This window comes from Sciurus carolinensis, chromosome 7, assembly GCF_902686445.1.
Source record: "Sciurus carolinensis chromosome 7, mSciCar1.2, whole genome shotgun sequence".
NCBI classification, from domain to species: Eukaryota; Metazoa; Chordata; class Mammalia; order Rodentia; family Sciuridae; genus Sciurus; species Sciurus carolinensis.
The window spans coordinates 149,872,468-149,897,240 of NC_062219.1; the positions used below are offsets into that span (position 1 = coordinate 149,872,468).

Sequence of the window (24,773 nt, forward strand, 5' to 3'; positions counted from 1 at the left end):
TCTCTGTGTGCTCTCACGCTCAAGGTGTGATAATGTGTGCTAAACACGAAGATTTGTGCGCATACTCCGAAAAGAACACTTGCCACATCAGCTGCTCTACCACACCACTTCAAAACCCTACTTCACCCCTCCACAAAATCCTACGTGTGACTTTCCAACTGAAATAAACAGTGGGGCTAGATTAATTCCATTCTGTAAGAGAATGTGTGGCTGCTTGCGTGCTTGCAATGAGAACAGACAACAGTACAGAACCTCTCTGATTGGCAATTTTTGATTTAACACATCTTGCCAGTTTCCAGGTGGTATGGATCCTTCTATTTGTCTACATGGACACTGGCTTAATCCCAGAAGATGGGTTTATGTCAGCGAGGCAGTGCGAACCTGTGTGATAGGGGGAAATCATGCTGTGATCTATGAAAAGACAGCAACAGGAACACACCCTCCACCAACTGGATGCCTGGCCACTCAGCAATCAAAGGACTAAATCAGGTGCCATCTTCAGGAAGCAGAAGCGTTTTCTGTGTATCTTTCCCTGACAACAGTGCCTTTCTGGTTAAACTATTCTGCAGTTTTGTGTGTAACATCAGAGATTTTTTAATTCAAGGGGATGCAAAAAATGCCACAGGAAAAAGCACCACTTGAGGAATTTTCAAGACTCTGCTGCTGAAAGCGAGGTTGACAGGAGCTGATTTCCATCCTCCCTGCTGTCAAACCCAAATTCCCCCCATTCACAAGTATGTGTTTTCCCAAATGCCCTGGGTTGTTTTCCTTTTGGTAACTTCCCACAATTTTGATTACACTAAAAAGGAGATAAAATTTTTCAAGCCCTTGTGGTTTTAATAAAACAAATGGGAAGAGAAGGTATCACAAGAGCAGCGAGAGATAGGGACAGTGGAGAAGCAGGAATAATGTATCAAAAGGTGAAGAATCATAACGGTGCATCTGCATTTCCTAGGACTGCCGTAACAAATCATCACGAGCTGGGTGGCTTACAAACATGGAAATTCTTTTCTCACACTTCTGGAGACTAGAAGTCCAAAACAAAGATGTCAACAGGGTTGGTTCCTTCTGCAGGTTCTGAGGAGAGATCTGTCCCATACTTCTTCCTGGTTTCTGGTGATTGACAGCAATCCTTGACATTCCCTGGCACCTGGCTACCTCATTCCAACTTCTGCCTCCAACTTCCCACCGTCATCTCTCTGTGGTCTGTTCCTCATGGCCTTCTGCACCTAACGCAAACCCTAATCCAGTATGACCTCATCGTAACTAGTTACATCTGCAAAGATTCTTTTCCAAATAAGGACATAGTCTGACGGTCTGGGTGGACATGAATTTTAGGGGGATACTTAGTCAACCCAGCACAGAATGATATGGCCGCAGTTTAACTTTCTAGGAGATGTGAAAATAGACACGTGCACACGGACTCTGCAGCCTGCTCACTCCAGTCCATTGCAGCCATGCCTTGCATATCCAGGGGCCCCAGCCAGCGTCTGCTGAAGAATGAACAAGCGAGGGTCTGAGGCAAGACTGAAGCCTTTCTTTGCAGAGTGGATCTGCCGAATGGCAGCATCTCTCTTACATAAACCCCACCCACCGCCTCCAGAGTGACTTCCTCTAGCATATACAAAGAAGGAGAATGGTAAGATGCTTGCAAAACTTCAAAGTGAAGAGACTCGATACTTACGAGGTCCCCACAATCCTTCCAGCATCTCATCCACAGCAATTACTTTTAATGTGCTAACCCTGCTTTGTGACTCTATAAAGGACCCAATCTAGTTTTAGAAAAATCATCATCTTTACTTTCACCTCCATCTATCATGAGCTTATATGAAAGTCAAGATGGCTAGCTTAATGTGTCACTGGGCTGGATTAAGGTGTGTCACCAGGAGCAACTCTGCTTTAGTCTTCGTCCTCCATGATTCATAAGAAGTTGTTCCTGAAGTAACCTCAAGGGAACACTGAATTCTCAGTGAACCATGCATAGTCTTAACCAGGTGACCAGTTAGGGCAGGAGGGCTGGCTCCACCAGGCTAAGGCTGAGGTAGACTGGATGTTCACAAGCCCTTGGAACCTCCACTGGTCTAGGCATGACCTGGAGGTAGGGGGGCGGGGTTTCAGGGGAGGAGACAGAGCAGCCATGGGACACTCAAAAGGTTCAGGGTAGCATCTGTTTCAATTCACCAGGAAGAATTTCTGTATCATTAATCAGTAAGAGATGAGCCCCAGCCCTGCGTTACAGGCCAATAGGGATTGGCAAAGGTTTCCTAGAGAGCTGAAGGGTGGACATTCTTGACTTGACCAGTGGCATGGCTTCCACGGCAGAAAGCTCAGCCACTGTAGTGCTACGGCAGCCAGACAACACATAAGCCAGCAAGGGTCTGGCGGTCTTCCAAAAAAACTGTAATAAAAAAACAAAAACAGGCCGTGGGACAGAGCCCACAGGCTGCAGCTTGAGACCTGACCTCCTAACTGAGCACAGTTAACGATTCCGCAGAACAATGCAGCCTCAACCTCACTCGCCAGCGTCTCACCACTGATGTAACTTGCCCCAATGACTCAGATTCACACTTGGTATGCACAGACCCCCGAGACTGAGTCAAAGTCAGCAGTCAATCCCTGCTCCCCAAACTGAGATACTCACCCTGAAAAGTCTGTAGTGAGGACTCCGTAGTGAAAGATGTATATCCGGCTGATGTGACATATTGTAAGGTATCCCATTGCCACAAAAAAGGTGTACCTACAAGCGAAAGCACAGACGAGCAGTTTATTATGCAGAACCACAACACACTCAGTACATGTCCCCTTCTTCCTCTCCCTCACCCTCTACAGGAAAATGGTCAATCACCTGTAGTCCGGCGACCACCCAGGCCACCGCATCTCCTCATCTTCCCACCCTCTGCCTGGAGTCCTCCATCTCTGCACCTGGACCACAATGGTCACTGTCTCTCCACCATGAGATGCAAGGAGGTACAGAGAACTCAGTCATGTGCAAAGCAGAGCAGGGCCCTCGCTGGAGCCCAACCCTGTGGCTAACCTCTGACTACCAGAGACAGGGGAAAGAAATCTGTGTTTACAGGTCACTCAGCGATAGCTCTTTGCCACAGCAACCTGAGCAGACTGCGACAATTTGAGGAACTCCTGTCTCCCTACTTGGCCATAAGCTGCTTGAAGGCAAAGATGGTCATGTGCATTGGTGAGTGAGCTGCACAAGGTTACCCTCCACGAGCGTCGCCAGGGGTCCCAGCATCCACTCAGACGAAAACTCCCAACCTCACGCGAGGTGCTCCACCCACAGCCCTCCCAGGTTCTCAGCTCACCTGCACCTGGCTCCCGTCCACCTGGTGCTCAGTTACCCTGGCCTGCTCGTGCTACGCAGCTGCAGCCTGCACTCTGGAGTGGGATGTTTCTCTGCAGCTCCCCTCCCCAACCATCCCACAGTCCATCTGCAAACTACTGATCAGATCAGGCTCAGCGCCAGGGCCATCCCCCGCTGTCACTCAGCTGGCCTTGCTCCATCCATCTCACCCCATGTCCTGCTCCCTGTCCCCCAGCTATCTATTGTCCCATTGTCTGCATTTGTCCAGCACGACATGCTGACTTATGTAATTATAACACTAAAAGTTATTTACATTGAGGTCTGTTTCTCAATGCACTTGACCTTGGGCACCCCAACCTTGGCTTGACACACGGGAGAGAGTCAGTTACCATCAGCATAAATGAACTGAACACGTTAAATGCTTTCGAACTATTTAGAGCCCATCAGATATGTGCGTACATTCAGAAGGTATGCCTTTGAACGTGTCAGAAAACAGGGACGATGAATATCCTGACATCAAATTACACTGAAACTCACACATTCACATTAAAATAATTCATGAAGATGAGGTCAACCTAAGAAATAGTAAAGTAAGGATAATAAAAAAAATCACTGGGCAACAAGAGAAAGCCAGACAGTGAGTGCGAGAGAGCTCTATAAACTAATGCCTGGTGTACGCTCTTTTTACCATTATTTACTAAGATGTTACTGGCTGACCATTCTGAATAAGGAGATCTGAAATCTGAAATGTTCTGAAATCCAAAACACTCCAAAATCCAAAACTTCTTGAGCATCATGTCACTGCTCAAAAAGTTTCAAATTCTGAAGCTGGGTGAGGTGGCTATGCCTATAATTTCAGCAACTCAGGAGGCTGAGGCAGAAGGATCCCAAGTTCAAGGCCTGCCTCAGCAACTCAGCAATTTGGCCCTGAACAATTTAGCAAAACCCTATCAGAAAGAAAGAAAGAAAGAAAGAAAGGAAGGAAGGAAGGAAGGAAGGAGGAAAGAAAGTAAGAAAGAAAATGGCTAGGGACATAGGGGTGTGACTCAGCTGTTAAGCACCCCTGAGTTCAATCCCTGGTGCCAAAAAAAAAAAAAAAGGTACAAATTTTGAACCATTTCTGATTTTAGATGATTTTGATTCAGGGTACTCAACCATTAAAGCCTACTGAAGTATTCCAAAATCTGAAAAACTCCAAAATCAAAACATTTCTGTCCTAAGCATTTTGTGAAAGGAATACTCAACCTGTACTATTCAAAGAGATTTTTCTCCTACCTTGGATTCATCCCAAACCCTTTCTAAATCAGGAAGACAGCAAAGCAAATGGCTACGGAAAATCTCCCTCACCAGCGGCAGCAAGAATAGAATGGACTAGGTCAGTTCATGAGCCCAAGGCAGAAGCACAAAGCAGATTCGAAAGGCAGAGTCTTCCAGGCCCAGTTCAAATGCAGCCACGCCAGCCATTTGCCCTTTGTCCCCTACAGGAGGGAGACCCCGACTTGAACCTGGCTTGGGGTAAAGCAGGTTCAAATCAACCATCCCATAGGACCTGAGCTGTCAAGGACAGGGCCAGGAGCTAAAGCCTAATACAACAGGAGGAGCATTCAAGCCCCAGCCTGACCTGAGAAATCTGAGGAATCCAGGAGTGGCCGGGAAAAATGTATTCTAGAGACGGACTAATCCGAGTTCAAATCCCAGTCCTGGCAAAGGTCGTCTGTGGTGTGAGAAGTTGGCAGAGTGATTATTTTAGGAAAGAGGGGTGTGGCAGAGATTGGGCCAAGAGCAATGGTAATGTTCTCTTCTTGACCTGCCTGGTGGTTACAGGTATTTGCTCACTTTGTGAAAATCTGTCAAACTCCACTTATCTGCCTCTCTGAGCTTTCAGTTCCACATCTCAGAAGGAAGAAAAAAATATATATATACATTTTTTTCCCAAAGAGTTGTCTTAGAAAGAATACATTTGAAACAATGAGATAAAACATTAACTAATATGATGACTAATAGTTTGTGTACTTAAAAGATTGAAATGTCATATATTTGTAAAGGAGCTTGGCCTGGGACTTGGCACAGAGCAGGGACCGAGGGCCTCAACACTGCTCTCACACGGCACCTCTGACCAAGGAGATAAAACCCCCGTTCTGCTCCAGTTGGCCACACCTGGTAAACTGATCCCCTGACTCCGGCCGGCCCCGCACGGCGGTGGCTTGGGAAGGAAACCGAGGGGGCCCCCTTAAGAACTCTCTAAACAGAATCCTGAATAGCATTGGTGCAGAAGTGGGTCAGTTCTAAAGGGCAGCGAAAGCCATTCTCCCCTCTTCCCAGCCGCAGGACAGAGCTCTGTGACTCAGGGAAGAGAAAGGAGAAGACACCAAGCACCATGGATCAGGGTGCTGCAGAGAACTGGTGTTCAGAGTCCCCCAAACTCCACATTTCATAGACGGGAAATTCCATGTGCCCAGGAGCAGTGTGACCTGATTTCCTGACTCCACTCTAGTGCCCTTCTCCTGAATCGATAGGACACCATTTTTGGAATTTTTTTTTTTTTTACTTACATCGAGTCCCTCCCTTGGGAACTGTGAACCACTCTCCAGCAAATGAAAAGGGAAAGGACTTCTTCCGGTGTCTTTCCTTCTTACTCTGAAGGCAGAGACCTCTGCCATTGCAGTAGGACAGGGGAAAGAGTCATCCCCTGGCTATAAACCACTCAGCTGCAAGGACGGAGTGCTCCCTTCCAAGCCCCCAGAAGGGAATCCTGGAAACCTGGGCCCACCATGGAATGAGTGTGGGTGTGAGTTCTTGACCCTCTGAATGGGACTGTACCCCCAGCCTTACCTAAGTACCGGGAAAGCTGGGGGTGGGGTAGTTGGAAATACGCCATAGAGACCCAGCACTGCCATTAATCACATGATTGCCTTCGGAATCTTGTTTAGAAAAACCAAGACACTTCACACACGCTCCACCACCACGTTAAAAAATAAAAACTTTTCTGAGCATTGTGTCATCATATACAAAGCATTTCCAAACCCCACCCTTTCCAAATTAGAAAACAGATTTCCTATTTCCCTTCTGGAAGGAATGATCTATCTTCTCTGGGAGGCAACTGAAGAGAGAGATGATGATTCAAATTTTCAGAGCTCACTTGATACTAAGAAGAATGGAGGTAAAGTTGAAAAGTATGCAAAAACATTTTCCACTGAAAACCAGAAATTTACTACAAGTAGCTATAAAATTGTGTGCTTTAAAGATGGATTTTAACACTTTTAAGAAGAAAAAAGATGATGCTGATAGTCTTATTAATCAGGGGGTTCCCCGAAGCTGAGGAGAGACGTGTGCTTTCTAGAGAAGCCATCAGAAAAGAAGCCACGAAAGGGTAAATATCTTTTAAAAGCCCTGCAGTCAGTCATTCATCCCATAAGTACTTCTAGGTTTTGAGGATTCAACGGTGAATGAGCGAAAAGCCTTGGTTTTCACAGAACTTACATTCCAGGGTCCCCACAAGGCAGACTCAGCACTGAGTTGTTAGGAAGACCATGGGAAAGAGACCTTGCAAAGCAGACATCCGACATCTCCACGGATCACCCAAGCACAGAGCCTTCGAGCAGAAAATTGCTTCTGCACTTTGAAATCAAAACATCACAGCAAGACTCCTTCTCTCCTGTTAAGTACACAGCTCACTGAGTTCTGATGTGGGCGTACACCCAGAAACCCTCACCCAAAGACAGAGGGGATCTTCACCACCCATGCCTTTTCTGGCCCCTTCTTCGCCTCCCTGCTCCACCCACCCCAAGCAACCTCTGATTTTCTGTTACTCTAGATTCATTTGCATTTTCTGGAATTGATCTGTGTGGCTCCTTTGATTCGGCACATTTAATTCCAGATGTGTCCACGGCACTGTGTCGGTCCCCTGTCCCTCCTTGGATGTCCTAGGGAAGCTGAGACACACCACTGTGGGAAACGGGGGATTTACAACTTTGTGCACTTCGAAGATCACACCGGAAACCTCACCTTGCCCCACGTCGTTCAACCCCAGGTCTTACCTGTGTATGCAGGACACACTCGCGGTGACCATGATCCCATAACACATCAACACCAGCACGAAAAGGTGTAGAGAGTACCTTAAAGACACAAGGGGAGGGAGACGCTGAATACAGCTCATATTAGCACACCCCCTGGCTACTCGGCCTCCACCCTGCCAAAAAGCAATCATCAGAGCTCACGTAAGAGAAAATAAATCAAGTATGCTTGTTCTCGGTAAATAAGATTCCACCTCTCAAAATGACATGGAGCCTGACGCAGTTGCCACCTGCAGCATTTGATGTCAGGAATCCATAAATGGAACACTTTATTTTTTTCACATACAGATACGATGGTGAGTCCAGAGAGTGGAGGTTTTCCCTTCAGGACTTTTTTTTTTTTTTTTTTAATTTATTTATTTATCTATTCACTCATTCATTTTCAAGTACTACGATCAAAACCAGGTTTCCCAGACACCAAGACTTTCGCCTGGAGGCTGATTCAAATTATCTGTCCTTTCTCAAATGTTCGTAGAAGGATCTGGAGTGGCCTTCTTGACCGTGAACAGCTCTGCACACATTTCCTCAACACATACTTCTAGAAATGTTGGTCCCTAAAATTTCAAAGGAGTGCCAGTCCCAGGGCACTGCCGGGTGTGCCCAGGGAAGTCCAGTCCGCCAGCTTTAAGGGTCTCGCTCTGTATGCTCGATGACCCTACCTCCCCCACCTGCTCTGAGGACACTCTTCTGGTCTAGGAGCAGCACTGACCGCAGGGGCTCCAGAGTGATGCCGGGAACCCACCGTGTCTGCAGAGGCTAGAAAGGCTCCCGGCGGGACCAGCTAAACCTCAGCCTCCCCTGACACAGCCCACGGGGCTGGGGAAGCCTGGTTTTAAGGAAAACTCATCGCACTGACTTCCAATGCATGCTCAGCTTATTGATTCTAGTTTGGTTTTCGTTTTTGATACAGCACATGCAGGTTCCTGCGGCATCCCCCTTATTTTGCAATGCTTTACAAGGATACAAACCTTTCTTCAGCTTATCTCACAACGTGGTATGTTACAACCCCGTCCATTTCTTTCCTCGGTGCAACACCGAGAACATCACCCCAAAACATTCAGATGATAACCGCGAGCAATCGCCAGGCTCATACTCACCAGCCAAAGCAAAAGATGACAAAATAAATGCCCAACATGGTGGCGAAGGCGTGCCGGACCTGGGAGCTGCTCTTACTGGGGTGCAGGTAGATGCGGAACCAGAGGGCGGCGAGCAAGGCGAAGAGCTGGCAGGCCACGAAGTTCACCTGCGGGGAGGCAGCGTTACCACCGGCCCACGCCGACCGGCTTCCACATCTCACTTGGCTTTGGTTTTTCCCTCGGAGGAGTATTTGACAAGAAGGTCACTGCCTTCATGTGGAGTAAGACACGGTAAGCCCATAGCTCTCCTCCAGCCCACGGCTCACCAGCCGCCTCCCTCCCACAGGCGGCGAGCTCCTGATGCACAAGCACCCACGAGGCCTCTTGCACCTCCAGCAGGACCAAGGGAGAGAGGGGATGCGCCTTCGGAGATGCAGCCGGGCCAGAGCGTTCCCTTGGTAGCACAGAAGTCCAAGCCTTCCCCAGAGGGGCCATCGGATGTTTGTACCTCTAAGTTTCTCATTAAACTAGTAAGAGCATTCCCCAAGTCAAGGTGTGATACTACAGACCCCCCAAAAAAGGACACAGCCGTGCATTACACTCTAGAGCCACGCCTGGCCAATTTGGCAAAGGAGGCAAAAACTTCCTGGGAAAAATCACAATGATCATCTCTCAAGAATATTTTCACACAGGGGCTGGGTGCAGCTCAGTGGCCGAGGAGGCACCCAGCATGTGCGAGGCCCTGGGTTCAACCCCCAGTAACACACACACACACACACACACACACACACACACACACACACTTTACCTGAGAGAAAACTGAAAACAATTCCCTGAAATACAGGGAAAAAAATTTTTTTAAAGAATAAGCAAACAGGTATCTTCACAGTATAAATTTACACATGAAGTGGTGTAACCATTAATGAAGACTAGAAAAGTAACTGAAACTCTCCAATGTATGCAGAATGAAAACTTCATATTAATTCACTTTTAGAAGGCAATGAAGCAAAAAAGATTGAAGATATGAATACATGCTCAAGTTTTCCATCACTGGTTTCCCATGCTACGATGAACTGCAGCAGTCAACAGCAATCACTAGGGTTGTACAAGGAGGGAAGGCCGGAGGGAACTCTTGGCCCATTCTGTTTTCCCGATAAAAAGCAACAATACTTTGGATCCCTTATAACTCACAGAAAAGATTGCCTTCAGAGAATTTTTATTTCATTATTAAAAATGAACTATATAGTTCCCTATTTGAAGACTAGACCCCACCCACTGTCCCCAAAATCCTGTGCTCACTACAGTTCATCTTCACTTTCACCTTAAAAGACACAGAGAAAGTGACTTATGAGTCTGTCCTGCAACATTTGGCAACATCTTTTGTGTAGACTAAATCAACACAACACACACACACACACACACACACACAGGAACAGAGAAATAATCAACTTAGCAAGGTTCAAAATGAGAAAGAATCAGCAAAAGTCAAAAGGCTAGGATGCTGTGAGGCGACCAATCACATTCTCTCATTCCCTCAGCCCAGGGACCAGCGCAGAGGCACCATGGAACGTGTTTACTCAAGAGACCAACTGTGCAGGAATCTGCTCCGTGGTTTTGGTTTGGCCAGTAACTACTGAGCATTTGTACAGGAGGAATGATGCAGGGACAGGGTTCTCAAGAGCGTGGCCCCCGGCCAGCAGCACTGACCTCATCCGGAAACTTGCTGGAAAAGCACTCGGGCTGCCCAGGCCCACTGAGCTAGACACTTCCCGGGGGAACCCCGGAACGGTGTTTAACAGGATCTCACCACCCTCGAGTTTAAGAACCACCCGAGCAGAAAGAAAGAAAGCACGCTCCCTGCCCTCAAGGGGCTTATCGTCTTAATGAGAAAAGGAGACAACCTAAAAATAATCGGGTGGTACTGTCTGAACTGGTAGAGTCTTTGCTTGACCAAACTTTTGTTAGGGCCACAGATGCAGCAGTAAGAGGCCAAGAGAGACCACAAGGAAGAGCTCCACCTGGGCAGAAGCCAGCAAGGACCAGGGACAGGCCCAGATGCACCAGAGGCCAGGACGATCTAGAAATCCCTCGGGGCTCAGATCTTTTCCAAGAAAAGACATAGACAGCGCCTTTGGCTAACTAGTATCATACTAAAGTAAATTGCCCCAAATTGGCAATGTAACTTGAGAGCTCCACTAACTTTAGTGGGGAGAAATCTAAAAGTTACACTTTTCGGCATAGCTGTGTAAATTTTAAACCCACTATTATTAACACATCTTGAAATGCACACAAAAGTTCTGCACGAATATATTTACCTCAGCATTACCTGTAGTAGCAAAACGAAGGAAACCAAAAGTGGCCGTGTTTGCTGATGGCCTTAACGTTCAGCTGACTCTTGGAAACATAGTCACGAGATGAAAAGCTAAACGCCCCCAAAATGCCGGGGTATCATTTACAAGACAAAATAAAGTAAAAGCAACCTAAAGAGAGGGCACTAGAGGGAGAGTGGTCAAAGTAAATCCACTCCATGGGAGATCATTCCATCAATTAAAATGGCACCTGTAATAAAATGAAAGCCATTCTGCTAAAACTAATAAGCAGCAGAATTTCAAACAGTATGTACACTTACAACCATGTAAAACTTTGATCAACAGCAATATATGAAAAAGAGCAGAGAGAACATGTAAAATTGAACACAGCTGTTACACCAGGGTCACAAGGATCTACACCTTTTTTTTTTTAATACCTTTTGTGCAATTTTGAATTGTAAAATCCCCTGTGAAATTTCACACACACACACATATACACACACACACAAAATGGGGTTCTTCAAAAGAAGTCTTTGACCAGCATCCAATTCTATCTTATACACATCCACACAAAAAGAAATCCTTATTTGATTCTTCTTACTCTGTCTATTCTCTGGGTTGTTATTTATTAGCACCTACTACAAAGAAAGTTTAGGGAGAAATTAGCCAGAAATGAAAGAAGTTAACCTACTTAAAAAAAAAAAAGTGTCATCTTGAAGAAAAATGTACTTCTTATAGGCAGCAAAATGTCCAGAGCAAAAATGTGGGTGGCCAGAGAATGAGAAAGTATGTGCATGCTAGTCTCTAACAACCCTTCACATTTAAAAGAAACATGTGCAAAGTTTTCACTTTCCTGTGGCTCTGCTGCCCCCAGAGCAGCAAAGAAAGGGGCACTTTCATTGGTGATAGCCAACAATATGCTGGCCACAATGAGGGCACTGTGTGGGCCCTTCTGCGTAGAGAGACAGGCACACAGCTGTTCCCATCAGATTCCTCAACAAAGCAAGCCTGGCGTAGCTCAGATCCAGCAAGAGCTCAATTTCCACAGTTCTTGCAAGATTTCAAAGACACTGCAAAGAAATAAAACGCTTGCCCAAGTGTCTGACTTCTTACTTCACCGCCACAGTGAAACTGTGCTGTGGTTTTCAAATGTGAGTCTGAAATCCTTCTACCCTCTCCTGCAGTCAGAAAGGCGTTACGTGGAGATTTCTGGCCATCATGTCTTCTAATAAAAAACAAAAAACAAAACAAAAATAAGAATCCAACATTGTCAGGAGCTAAAAATATTACTTCCCCCTCATGAAGAGATACAAACATGCTATTTTTAACAAATAGCAAAACTTAACAGGCCACAAATTATTTCCCCTCTTATAGTGGTTTACCAGTGGATCACCAGTGGGGTGCAGGCAACTGTCCAGGCATGGAATGTCTGTCTCAGCAATACTGCTTTGTAAGCTCCAAGACAAAGTCAACCAATAACACAATTCCTTACTGAAAGGCAAGCCATCACTGCGAGTACTCTGGCCTTGCCCTTACAAATAAATGTGGCTGGGAAAGAACATTGAAGACCCTATTCCTCTCTGTCCAACAGGACAAAAAAATGGACCCTGCTCTCCAACTACCGTGCACTTTCAAAGAGACCCTTGTCATACTTTCATCTTCGACTCCTTAGAACACCAGCAAGAAATGTTTCTAAATCTGTAATGAGCTCACCTTTTACCAAACTTGGGGAGAAGTAAACATTCTTTAGGATGGATCATCAATGTGCATAATTTACAAACTGTCAATGGACTTTTTGTCTCTTCTCAACCATAAATGCCCTTTGCTGAGTGTGTTCCTCGTGTGGGGCTCAGGGTAAACCTTACATCAACGGCTCCATGCAGGCCTGGTACCAGCCTTGGGAGAAGCCTGCTCCCTCCTCGCCCAAGGAAGGACACAGATCACAGATCATAATGGCTGCAGAGTCCAGGCGTGGTGGAGATCAGGATAAACCTGGCCAGAGTTCTCACTCACTGTCTGGGCCGCCTCAACTCCCAGCATTCTCCCCGGAACACCACCAATAGGAGGACTCACTGGTTGTCTGCATTGGCTTTCTAGGCCTGCCATAACAAAGTACCACAAATTAAGTGACTTAACCACAGAAATGGATCCCCTCATGGTTCTAGGGACTGGGAGTCTGAGAACAAGGTGGCAGCAGGTAGGTTCTGCTGGGCTCACTCTCCTTGGCTTGAAGATGGCTGTCTTTTCCCGGGTCCTCACATGGTCTTCCTTCTGCATGTATCTGGACCCAATCTCCTCCTCTTATGAGCACACCAGTCATGCTGGATCACAGCCCACCCTAATGGCCTCGTTTTAATTTAATCACCTCTTTAAAGACCCTCCATCTCCAAATATAGTCACATTCCAAGGTCCTGGGAGTTAGGACTCAAATGTGAAATCTACCCATAACACTGCCCAATAAAAATTCTCTGCTCAAACACATGAAATGAAACAGACTCCACTGTTCCTGCTCCTACAGGTGGAAAGTAAGCAGAACCCAAACCAAAGGCCTGCATTAGCCTCTTCATAAGCGGCATAGGTGGTCAGAAGTGCCAAGCAAAACAGCTGCCCAGCGGGCCCCATGGCTGCCCCTGCCTGTTGCTTCCACACCACTAACAAGTGTTAGCCTACTCCAGGTTAGTCCTGTGCATAAAGTCCATTGCCCTCCGGCCTTTGTTCCAAACACAAGAGTTCTCAAGCAGGGACAATCTGCATTTATTGAGCACATATTATGTGCTGGAGCTTAATGACTGTCTGCTATTACTCTAAATGCCTCATATCCTTTACTTTAGTTCACCTTCCCATCAACCCTCAACCCACTGCTGGGGAAACTAAGGCACAGTCTTCAAAATGCTCAGCCACAGGCCAGCACCCTGAGTCAAAGCCGATCGCACAGTGTCTGCATGTGACCACCTCCCACCATCTATCTTGTACAGGAGGAGATCTGAAGTAACCCTGCTGGGTGAAAGTCCGTTCCAAGGACTGACTCCCCCTCTCCGGAGTCTGTATACTCGCATGCCAAGCATCCTTCACCAGCCCATAGGAAGCCATGCTGTCCCTCTGGAACCAGATCTCCCTCTTAATCCTCAGAGAAACAACCCTTACATACACCACATTGGAGCTTAGATTGCACAGGAGCCTCCAGCTTGCCTTACTCTGCAATATTATGCCACGTTCATTAGTTACAATTCAGAACAAAAACCCTTAAAAAACCAACTCCAGTGGGTATAAAGGTAGAAAAAGATTATGCTGTCTCTTTATCCGCAGCAAGGGAAAACCTGGAATACACAGGTGATATCTTCTTAGGCTCCCCTACAGCCTGCCTCCTACCCAGAAATCATGTCCTTAGAATCCCTGGCCCAGCAGGCAGAGAAGATCAAACAGAACCTGGGATCATGTAGAAGCCCTGAGAAACCCCATGCACAAACAAGCTGTCAGTCACCACCTCTGGGAAGAAAAGCCCCCTTATAGTCAGTTTTATTGTTAGAGAATATAAAATCATCTCCATCCCCCCTCCCCCTTCCTCCCCCTCCCCCCCCCCTCTCCATGGTGGTGACCAGCATTTACAATACTAACCACAGGCCAGGAATTGGCCTAAGTCCTTTGCTTATATACCTCCTCTCATGTCCACAACGCTGAGGTCTTTGAGGTATCCATTTCATAGATAAGGAAATTAAGTCACGGAGTAAGACAGTTACCCCAAACCACACGCCTCATCTGGGGCAACAGAGGAATTTACTCCCGGGAGTCTGGTTCCCAAGCCTATCTGCATAGCCATGGCAAGAGGGTTCAACTCAGCCTTCCTAATTCCAACATCTCCTTTTCCAAAGGAAGAAACTGGATTCTAAGTGAATTGACCTGGGTCAGACAGCCCCTGAGCGTCAGGAATTGGGACTGCAACTCATGCATGCTATATGTGGGTCAGCTTTCTGCTACTGTAACGAATCCTGGAGACAAACAACTTAAAAAGAAGAGAGGTTTATCTGGCTGAGGGTCTCAAAGGTGCCAGTCCACGTTTGCTGGGCCCTGTTGCCTTGGGCCTGTGGCAGCACAGCTCACCATGGCAGGAGCACGTCTGGAGGAGAACTGGTCACCTCGTGGCAGCGCAGTAGCAAGGACAGGAGGGGGCCGGGTCCCCATGTCCACCACCACCCACCACCTCCCAACGGCACCATCAGCTAAGGACCAGCCTTTCACACATGGACTGTTGGGGGACATTCCAGAACCAAAGTACAGCATCCTGACTTGGGTGCAGCACGCCCACCTGAGGCTCTCCACCACCTTGGACATGGAGTGGAAGCAGAACAGGGTGCAGGGGCCCAGGGGCCACAAAGGAAAAGGGCCCTGTGAAGAACCCTGGCCCCAGAGGGAGTGAGGAGTCCACACTGCTGGAGGGAACACCACTGGATGAGGAAGCAGAATGTCTGAGGATGAATGACTCTGTAATCTGGACTAGAGTCTGGGCATGTCAAGTTTCACACACAGAAAGAGACCACCGCAGGCAACGGGCCTGTAGCTCAGTGTGTTTATATGCGTGCACGTGCATAATATTATAAATCTGAATGAATGTAAATGTTGTGTACACAGTCAATATATAATTTATATAAAGTGTCTATAAATAATACACGCACATAATGTATGATAGCATGTGTGTGTCTGAGTGAGGTTTACGTACAGATCTAAAAACCTGGAACTTTTCACCTGCCCAAAGCCCACCCAGCTGAGTCTGGACTCACCACCACTCAATCTAGTTCCACAGTGAAAAGCAACCTCAACTTAAGGTCTGCCACACTTTCTGGGCTACGTGTGATGGACGCTAACATGAAAGAACTCTGTAAACTATACGGCTCCCAGCATTAGCTGAGCTACAAACTCTAAAGTCAACAAGCAGACCACTCTAAGACAACAGTTCTCGACACTGAAGGCTAGAAGACCAGCGAGCTATCGGATTTTTAGAAAGGACAGATGCTGGGTGCTAGGGCCCCACTCCAGATGAGGTACCTTTTCCTTTAAAAGTTCCCTGGGTGATTCTAATACGTAGCCAGGGCTGAGGTCCACAGCTTCAACTGACCACACTAACGGGAAGCAAGAAGCAGTTCGGTAAGCGTGTGTTACAGTAATTACAGGCATAAAACAGACAGGAGACTCAAGCTCTTGTCAATCACCTGGCCCAAGACCTTTGGTAAGGAAACTGGTTCACAGAGAGAAACAGCTACTGCAGCAGTCTCCTGCCTCTATGGACAGACCTGTTTCCACTATTGAAGTGGACTCGAGCACTCAGCCCGGTGACTGTGACACCTTTAGTGACTATTCTTGTCGATGGATCATGCATTTGTGCTGGCTGGCAAACCCTGACCCCCTCTGGCTGGGACTCGATACCACTCCACACCTGCTTCATGAACTGGCAGAGGGGTACAACAAAGGCTTGGCACCTTATGTACCCAACTTCCCACAGAAGGTTTAAAAGTGAACAGGGAAACCAACAGGTCCACAGAGAATGGGTCAAAGCCATCCAGCTAATCAGACTAGCATCCTGCATCCCAAGATGGAAGGAAACACAAGAACTTGGGGTCCTCTTCCCGGCATCTATTAAATCTACACCTAAAGGAAGTCAATCACAGGAAGCCATAGAGTTTATTTTTCCCTAGTTTCATTTCATAATAAAATTAACAAAGGCTCACTTTAAAACTGAATGGTACAGAGACACACAATGGAAGTTCCTAGCCTCCCCCAGCCACAACCTTCTCTCCCACCACTCACCTTCCTTCTTAGTAGATCAGAGGATATTCTTTAATATTTTTTTCTATATTCACTGAAAAAAATCCAAAACCATTCTCATGTAACCCCTCTAAAGGGGTTTCTCCTTTAGTTTCATAAATCATGGTACAAAGGCTACCACGTAATATGGTTCTTCAGTACTAAGGGGTGGTCATATTCCAGGGGAAGTCGTGGAGAGCTAACTTGCACCTTTCAAAGCTGCACATTATTCCACAGCACAGGGAGGAGGGTGAGCACTCCGCTGCTGTGACTGTCATGGAGATCACGTAATTCCCACTTCTTTTCCTTAGAGGGTGTGTTAGCAGTCACTTAAAGAAGGAAAGATCTATTTTGGCTGCTGGTTTCAGAGGTTTCAGTCCCCATTCGTACGGCTCCACCCCTGTGGCCCTGTGATGGCAGAACATGGTGGAGGAAGTCAGTTCACCTCATGGAAACCAGGAAGCAAAGGGAGGGAGAGGAAGGGCCAGGGGCCCCATGTCCCCTCTAAGGGCATGGCCCGGTGACCTCACTTCCTCCCACCAGGCCCACCTCCTGGACTCCACCACCTCCCAATAATGCCACGGCCGGTGACCAAGCCTTCAACACGTGCACTTGAGGGACATATATGAGTCATGCCACAACAGAGGACAAATAGAGAAGAAACCTTTGACCCATGGTCCACCGGACCTGCCCAGGGAGGGAGGAAGTCACCACCTGATGAGGTGAGAGAAGGCAGTGGGCGTGTCCAGCCCTCCCCTGGGAATTGCTCTTGCTCACAACCAGGCATCCTCCACCCTGTGCCCCTGGGTGTCGCCCTGCCCCAGGGGTCTTGTGGTGCCTGCTCAGCAGCACCAGGAACCCCTGATTCAAAGGTGAAGAGGTAGGAAACCTATTGAGGTCCATCAGCTTCGCCATCACTAAAGGGAATGTTTTAACCTCCCTCTGTTTCCAAAGCAGTTCCAGGTCTCAGAGGGAAAGCAAAGAGCATCGTTCCTCAGTTGCTGGAAACGTCGATATTGTGGATGTTACATGATTTACTCAGCCGTTCTACGACGTCCAGGTCCTTTACAGTTTTTTGCTATTACAAACAGCACCATAAAAAAACACCATTGAACCTATGTCCGTATGGATTGGTGAATTTATGTCTTTTGAGATAAATTCCTAGCTCCATAAAATGGTATGTTTATCTAACATTTTAATACATATTGCCAGTTCCATTTCCTAGCGGTCGAAGCTGGTTTTCACTCCTCTAGTTACGCAGGAGTGCGCCTTCGCACCCTGGCCAACACTGGGTGTTCAAAGCTGTTAGCTTTAACGATCGGAGGGTGAAAACCTGGTATTGCATTCATTTCAATTTGCATTTTCCTGATTTTGGGCTGAGCACCTTTTCATTTCTCATTGGTCTCTGGCCAATTAGTTTATTGGCTTCTAGATTGACATTTTCTATAAAACGGGAGAATCACTGCGGGAACTACCCATATGTTTTCATCGGCAGTAACTGGGAGTGGGAAAAGACTCAGACGCTTGGAGAAGGACTCCTACCCTAACTCCCTGGTCATCTAACCCGAATTCTCCAGCCTGTGTCTCCGACTCTTATTCTCTACCATGGGAATAATGCAGTCATTCTCACGGAATTAGCACGTCATGTGACCAGCATTCAATATGCCGGCCGTTGCATGCCAGCTGTTACCCCTGTCATCTCTTTGGTCCCGTTCAACTCTTCACCCAACATGGCATGGAAGAGGAAAGCCCAAAGGCACTAAGAGTTGACCAACTTCCCTGCACAGCCCTCAGGAGAAAGCACATCAATGATGGGAAGACCTACTAATTCACAGAGGCCTGACCCATTCTGCACAGAGAACGAAAGCGTCCTAAATACACGATGCAGTTAGCCCCTCTTCTTTCCCACAGGAGACGTGAGTTTATAACCGTGCTTTAAAGAGACCCCATTCATTCCTCAATTTTTCATCTCTTCATTATTTATTTTTAGAGCCTAGACATTTCAATTTACATTTGAAACAATAAAATTTTCCAAGAAAAAAAAAAAAAAAGCCCAAACAGTACCAACCAATTATACTATGAATTATAATGTTGCCTTTCTGATAAAAAAAAGTAACTTTCTAACCCTGCCACTGGGTCTGTCTCTCCTCACAAGTCTGCACAGGCGCACACACACACAGAATCTGGTTGAATCACGTCACTAAGGAGGCACTCGGCACAAATATCATCAGTTTCCCCAGTGAATAAAATGAAGAGGTTAAATAAGGTTATTTAAAGAGAGCGAGGAAAACAAACTCCCAAGTGGCTTCTTTCCCCAGTGACCTCCACTGCCTGCTAAACAGAAAACTAGACTTGCACACTTTCTGTCCTGTTTTCAGTAAAAACCTCTTCACTCCACAGACAGTGCCTCCGTCGCCACCCACGCTCTCCTGTCACCAGTAACGCTACTTGCTATTGAAGAAGTCACCATGAGTGAGGTCTTCCGGGACAATGGAAAACAGAACCAGGGCTATATTTTCTTATGCAATACCCAAGGGTGTGACCCATTATCTCAGAGTGTGTTGTGAAATTCTCAAAAGTCTCAAAACAAAATCAATTTTAATTTAGTTGAATTTGAAAATAAAACACAATGCCATTGAGCATTTACAAAACAGAGATCTTGTGGGGCTGTCTGGGGTATCGCACAGCTGTCACAACACCGAGGGTGGAGGGACCCAGAGCCTGCTGGCCATCGTGGAATGGGGGCTGTCAAAACGGGAATATCCGCCTGGTCCCTGGGAGCTGAGCTACTTTGAGTTCCTGTGATTAATCGCCTTTTCCAAAATATGTGTGTATAATAAGAACTCTGATGCAGACTAAGAGAGTCCAAGTGGCTGCACATCCTTTGTGGAAGGACCTTGCCTGCTCAACAGAAGGTGAGGTGACAGTTTTAAAGATGGGAAACAAGTTGCCAACTACAGGGTAAATTTATTTTAAATAGCAAGCAAGCGTGACTTCAGGGTCTACTAATTCTCCTGCCTTCCATCTCTCTAGGGTCACAGAAGAAAGGGAGGGGGTTACGTTTTTAAATTTTAACTCCAAAGGGTCTCTAAGCTCCTGCTCCATTTGGAACCTTTCCTTCATGACACACATGGCACCCACGTCCACCCTCCATAACTGCCCCGGCCAAGTCCCAACTCCTCCTCCCTTACTAAGGCCAGCCCGCACCTGCCACGACCCTGGACAGCCCTCCCGCACCTGCCATGACCCTGGACAGCCCTCCCGCACCTGCCATGACCCTGGACAGCCCTCCCGCACCTGCCATGACCCTGGGCACCTCCCGCACCTGCCACGACTCTGGCAGCCTCCCGCACCTGCCACGACCCTGGGCAGCCTCCCACACCTGCCACGACCCTGGGCAGCCTCCCACACCTGCCACGACCCTGGGCAGCCTCCCACACCTGCCACGACCCTGGGCAGCCCTCCCGCACCTGCCATGACCCTGGACAGCCTCCCGCACCTGCCACGACCCTGGACAGCCTCCCACACCTGCCACGACCCTGGGCAGCCTCCCACACCTGCCACGACTCTGGGCAGCCTCCCACACCTGCCATGACCCTGGCAGCCTCCCACACCTGCCACGACCCTGGACAGCCCTCCCACACCTGCCATGACTCTGGACAGCCTCCCACAATGCACATTATTCTCTGCTCCTTCTCCTTGACTCCCCGGCCCCACATTCTTTTGTTGCCTTTTACCTCTCTGGTCACTGCGTGTCCCTCTCCTTGAGGGCTGCTCCCCTGCTGCCCAGGTGCCCTCCTAGGGCCACCCCAGGCTGGCCAACCTGTACACCAAGGTAATCTCCGCACTCCTGTGCCTGCAAACACCAGCTGAGGGCTTCCAAATCTTCATCTCAACCCCGGCGTCTCCCTTGAACTCCCAGGCACCCACCCCGATGCCCCTGAAATCCTGGCTTGGGTAAACCACAGACACCTCAGCTCCACTCTGTCCACAACAGAGCTTGTTTTCTTCCTTACCTGTGCCTCCTGCTGGTCTCCTACCTGAGGGAGGGGCCCTTCCACCACCCAGCGTTGACCCGAGAAACCTGGATCACCCCCAGGAGAACCAATCTCCACACTATTTGTCCTGCCTCCCAGTCCGGTGTTAAATCCCCCAGCACTGCCCATGCACACACCCAACTACCTTGATTCTGGCTGCCAGGCATTTCCCCTGGATGACACCCGCAGCCATGGAACGGATCTCCCTGCCTCTCACCTCACCCAGCCCTCCCACCTTGCCTCCTTGGCTTTTCTGATCTCAGCTCAGTGGCACCTCCTCCAGGAGGCCCCCTTCCACCCCAATCCAAGACAGGTGGCTGCCAGCACCCAAGGTTTCTGCAGTCACGACATTTCCACACTGCACGATGACCATCTCTTCTCCTGGGCCAAAAGCTTCCAGAAGCCAGTGGCCACACCTGCCCTGCCCATCACCGCATCTGTGTTGCCTGGCACATACCGAGGTCTCAACATGGTTAACAAATGAGTGAATGCTGTGCTCAGCAGCCAGTACCACAGGAGAAAACTGCAAAAGGTAGATAAAGGAAAGGCAGAGCTGGGAGCAGAAAACACAGGGTCCTGAACATGGTGCTTTCTCTCAATTCCACAAGGAACATGGTTCCAGGCCTCCCCAGGCATTCAGAAAACCTTTCTCAAAGGCTGATGCATGAGCATGGAATGTTCCGGAGTCATGGGTGAGTTCTTCAAGACCCTTGGGGCTGGGGTTGTGGCTCAGTGATGGAGCCCTTGCCTAGCACATATGAGGCACTGGGTTTGATCCACAGCATCACATAAAAATAAATTTTAAAAAATATAGGTATTGTTTCCATCTACAACTAAAAAAATTTTTTAAAGAGTATTCCTCTTTGAGGTACAGGTGTCACTTTTATTTATCAAGGTTACTTCATATATGTCTGTTTAGATATCATTAATGCAAACCAGATCTGATGATCTCTTTGAAACCACATCCTCAACCCCCAACTTAAATGGAAAACGTGATAGTGAACCCTGTTCATACAACCCAAACAGCATCACTGACCAGAAAATCCTCTTATATCTTGAAAGAAGGAAAATAAAAGAGAAGTGATTAAGTATGCTGCATATAAACTGCTATAAAAACTGCTTCCTAGGGAGGTTTAAGTTCTTCCTGCTATGCCTACTAAATGAGGGCCCACCGCCTTGCCCAAAACCAACCAGAAAGTGAGGCGAGCCTTCTGCTTCCCAAAGTGGTAGTTAGCCACGAGGCCCCTGTAGGGTCAGTTTCTGTTCCAAGAAGAGAAAATCCCAAAGAGAACTACAATGGAAAGTCATGCATGAAATGTCACGCAGACACACACAAATACAAAACATAATTGTGCATATGTGCCGTTGATCTTATAGACATTAGTATGTTTAATAATTAGTCATTTAATATAGTATACTTAATAGTAAATAAACTATATTTAATAGAAAAATGCACATATGTGTAGACATATAAATGGAACACAATGCCATTTAACATTTACAAAACAGATCTTGTGGGGCCATCGGGGATAAAGCGCAGTTGTCATAACGTACATATCTGTGCATGTGTGTACGTGTGTGTGTGTTTCAACATAACAGGATGCACAAAAACACGGGTGGGAAAGACAAAAGGGCAGAAACACAGGACGGTGTCACCTCCCTTGCGAGGTCCCAGCAAGAGAGGGGCACTCTCGCCCGTCTCACACGAAGTTGAAACGTTGTGACCTCTGAGTAATAACTAGGGTTTCCTCAACCTCTGCTTCCCTAAAAGAAAACAACTTCTGAAAGTAAATCTAGGTTTTAAATCTCGCATGCTATAAAATAATCATAGATATTAAAACAGGTTTTTTAAAGGTATAAACAGTGGAAATATGTCATCCAAAGTGGTTAAGGACTCATTCTGGAAAATAACCTGCGGTACGTCAAAAGGCACTTGGCTCCTGGTGGACAGGAGGGCAGAGAAGAGAATCTGGATTGTGTCTGACCTAAGGAGAGGCAGAGCAGAAGTGAGACGCGTTCCTCGGGGGCCATCTGCAGAGCAGGCGGTGCAGGCAGACTCAGGAAGACACGGCTGAAGGAGTGAGAGGGGAAAAGACAGAATGTCCAGGAAGGGGCAGATAAAAAGGGGAAGACGAAGCGGGCGGTGGCGGAGGCTCTGTCACAGACAGCAGGGAGGTGGGGATGGGACGTAGCCTCCACGGCCTGGTGTGGACGACAATGACGCTCAACCAAGTCCAGTGACTTCCCAACAGAATGTGAGCGTCTCAGTCGCAGAGACCCAGCGGCTAGGTACTCGCTGGACTCCAGCACCTAGGACAGAGCCTGGCCTGCAGCAAGGGGTCAGCTCAGCAGCTGAGTGAGGGAGGGAGTGGAGGAATGGCCAGCATGAAGAAGGAAGCTGGAGACCGCCCAGGAGAGGGCAGAGGACTAAGGTGACCACGACGGGCCGCTGGGTGGCTCCCCAATCCGGCAGCTCTAAAGAAGGACCCGGAGACCCCGTTCCGCCCCTGCTCTGCACAGAGGCCCCACCATGCGGAGCGCTGTCCCTCACCGGCTGGAAGACTGCTGGCTTTGAGTCTTTTCTCCAGAGTTGATGCTCAAGTCGCTTCAGCCACCCCTCTCAAAGCCCCGGTGATCACGCGGCCTGTAGGAACACAGTCTGGGCCAGGCAGGGAAAGCAGCTCGCCTCCTGACCCAGGGGACCAGGCCCACAGGCTCCACAGCTGGTCCTGGAAACCCTGGGTCCAACCCTCAGAGGCCCTGCAGACTCAAACGAAAGATGGGACCAGTAATAGCGCCAGGTCTTCTGCAGAGTTATGTGCTTTAAATAAAATAAAACCTCCAAAGAGCACACTAAACAGACCTGCGAGTGCTCACTGCAACCCTCGTGCGCTCCATTCAAGCCGTACCAACACGTCCTCCTCGGGCCACGGTCTGGACACTGTGTGTCTCCCAAATGATCCTGTGCTGGAAGCTTTGTCCCCAGTGTGGTGGTGATGAAGGTGGTGCCCTGGTCATTGGCTGGTTAGGTCACTGGGGGCGCTGCCCTCAGAAGGGATTATGTGGTTCTCACAGGACCCAGGTAAGTCCGTGGAAAAGTAGGTTGTTGTAAGGCCACCTGACACACTTGTCCCCTGCTGCATACAGTTGGCTCCCTTTCCATTTCCCTGCTATGTTGTGATCCAGTCAAGGAGGCCCTCACCAGAGGCCAAACACGTGAGGCCTCCCCATCTTGGACTTTCAGTCTCTGAAACTGGGAGTTAAATAAACCTACCTCTTTTTGTAATAAGTATCCAGTTTCAGGTGTTTTGTTATAGCAACAGAAAAAGAATGAAGATGGTTTTTATCTGTTTAGCCTGTTTGAACAGACAAAATGAAGACATCTGAGAGGAAAGTAGGCAAGAAGTTTATCAGGTACCCAGGCCACCAATCTGCTAAGTGCAACATGAGGGGGACAGAAGAGAGTGAATCCAGGCTCAAAATTGAAGGGCCAGTCTTGTGAGGAACTTGAGAAATCAAGAGTGCTTAAAATCAGTTCCACTCACAGAATTCATACTGAATGGAAATCATATGATGACCAGTTTTGGAGAGGAATAGTCAAAGCGAAACGTGAACTATTTTTTAGATCTCTTTCATTTCTATTTTCACGTCTACAGTATGGGTAGCGTCAGAAGTAAAGCAATGACATCCACGAGAGACAGGTGAATTCACCCTGGAGATACCATTTAAGAAGAGAGCCGGGCAAGGAACTCAGAAAAGCCACCGTCTGGAAGGTCCCGGACACAGTGAGGACTTCAGGAGGGAAGCAGGGGAGGGACGTGTGTCCAAATCCACTCCTTCTCCTAGCCTCTAGTCCCCTTCGAAAAACATCAATTAACTAAAATAATAGAGTGAGGGATTCAAGGAGGTTGATTACCTTTCCTTCCTCGCTTCTCCTTCACTACAGTATTTTAAGCTCAGGTTTTTTAAAGAAACTTGTATTTTTCTCTCCAAGAGAAACTGAAGAAACAACGTCATCCTTTGAAAAGGTCTATAGAACCGCAACGCCTACCGCGTAGCCCAACAGCCTCAGGATGGTTGTGAGCCAAGAGCGTGACCATGCAGGGGGGCGGTTTGGGTTTGGGTTTCCGTTTTGGGGTGAATACAATAGTGTCTGCTGCCCAGCA

At 47.8% G+C, this 24,773-nt stretch overlaps 1 protein-coding gene across 2 annotated transcripts in view; it reads right to left on the bottom strand.

Moving 5' to 3' along the window:
• Mboat1 (membrane bound O-acyltransferase domain containing 1) overlaps positions 1 to 24,773 on the bottom strand; it is an 87,397-nt gene that overhangs the window by 34,098 nt on the left and 28,526 nt on the right. For both annotated transcript variants that reach the window (XM_047559629.1, XM_047559630.1), the window contains exons 2-4: positions 8,487 to 8,632; positions 7,354 to 7,431; positions 2,642 to 2,737 (exon numbers count right to left, since the gene is read on the bottom strand). In XM_047559629.1, coding sequence (XP_047415585.1) covers positions 2,642 to 2,737; positions 7,354 to 7,431; positions 8,487 to 8,632 — 320 coding nt within the window. The remainder of the gene's footprint in view (positions 1 to 2,641; positions 2,738 to 7,353; positions 7,432 to 8,486; positions 8,633 to 24,773) is intronic.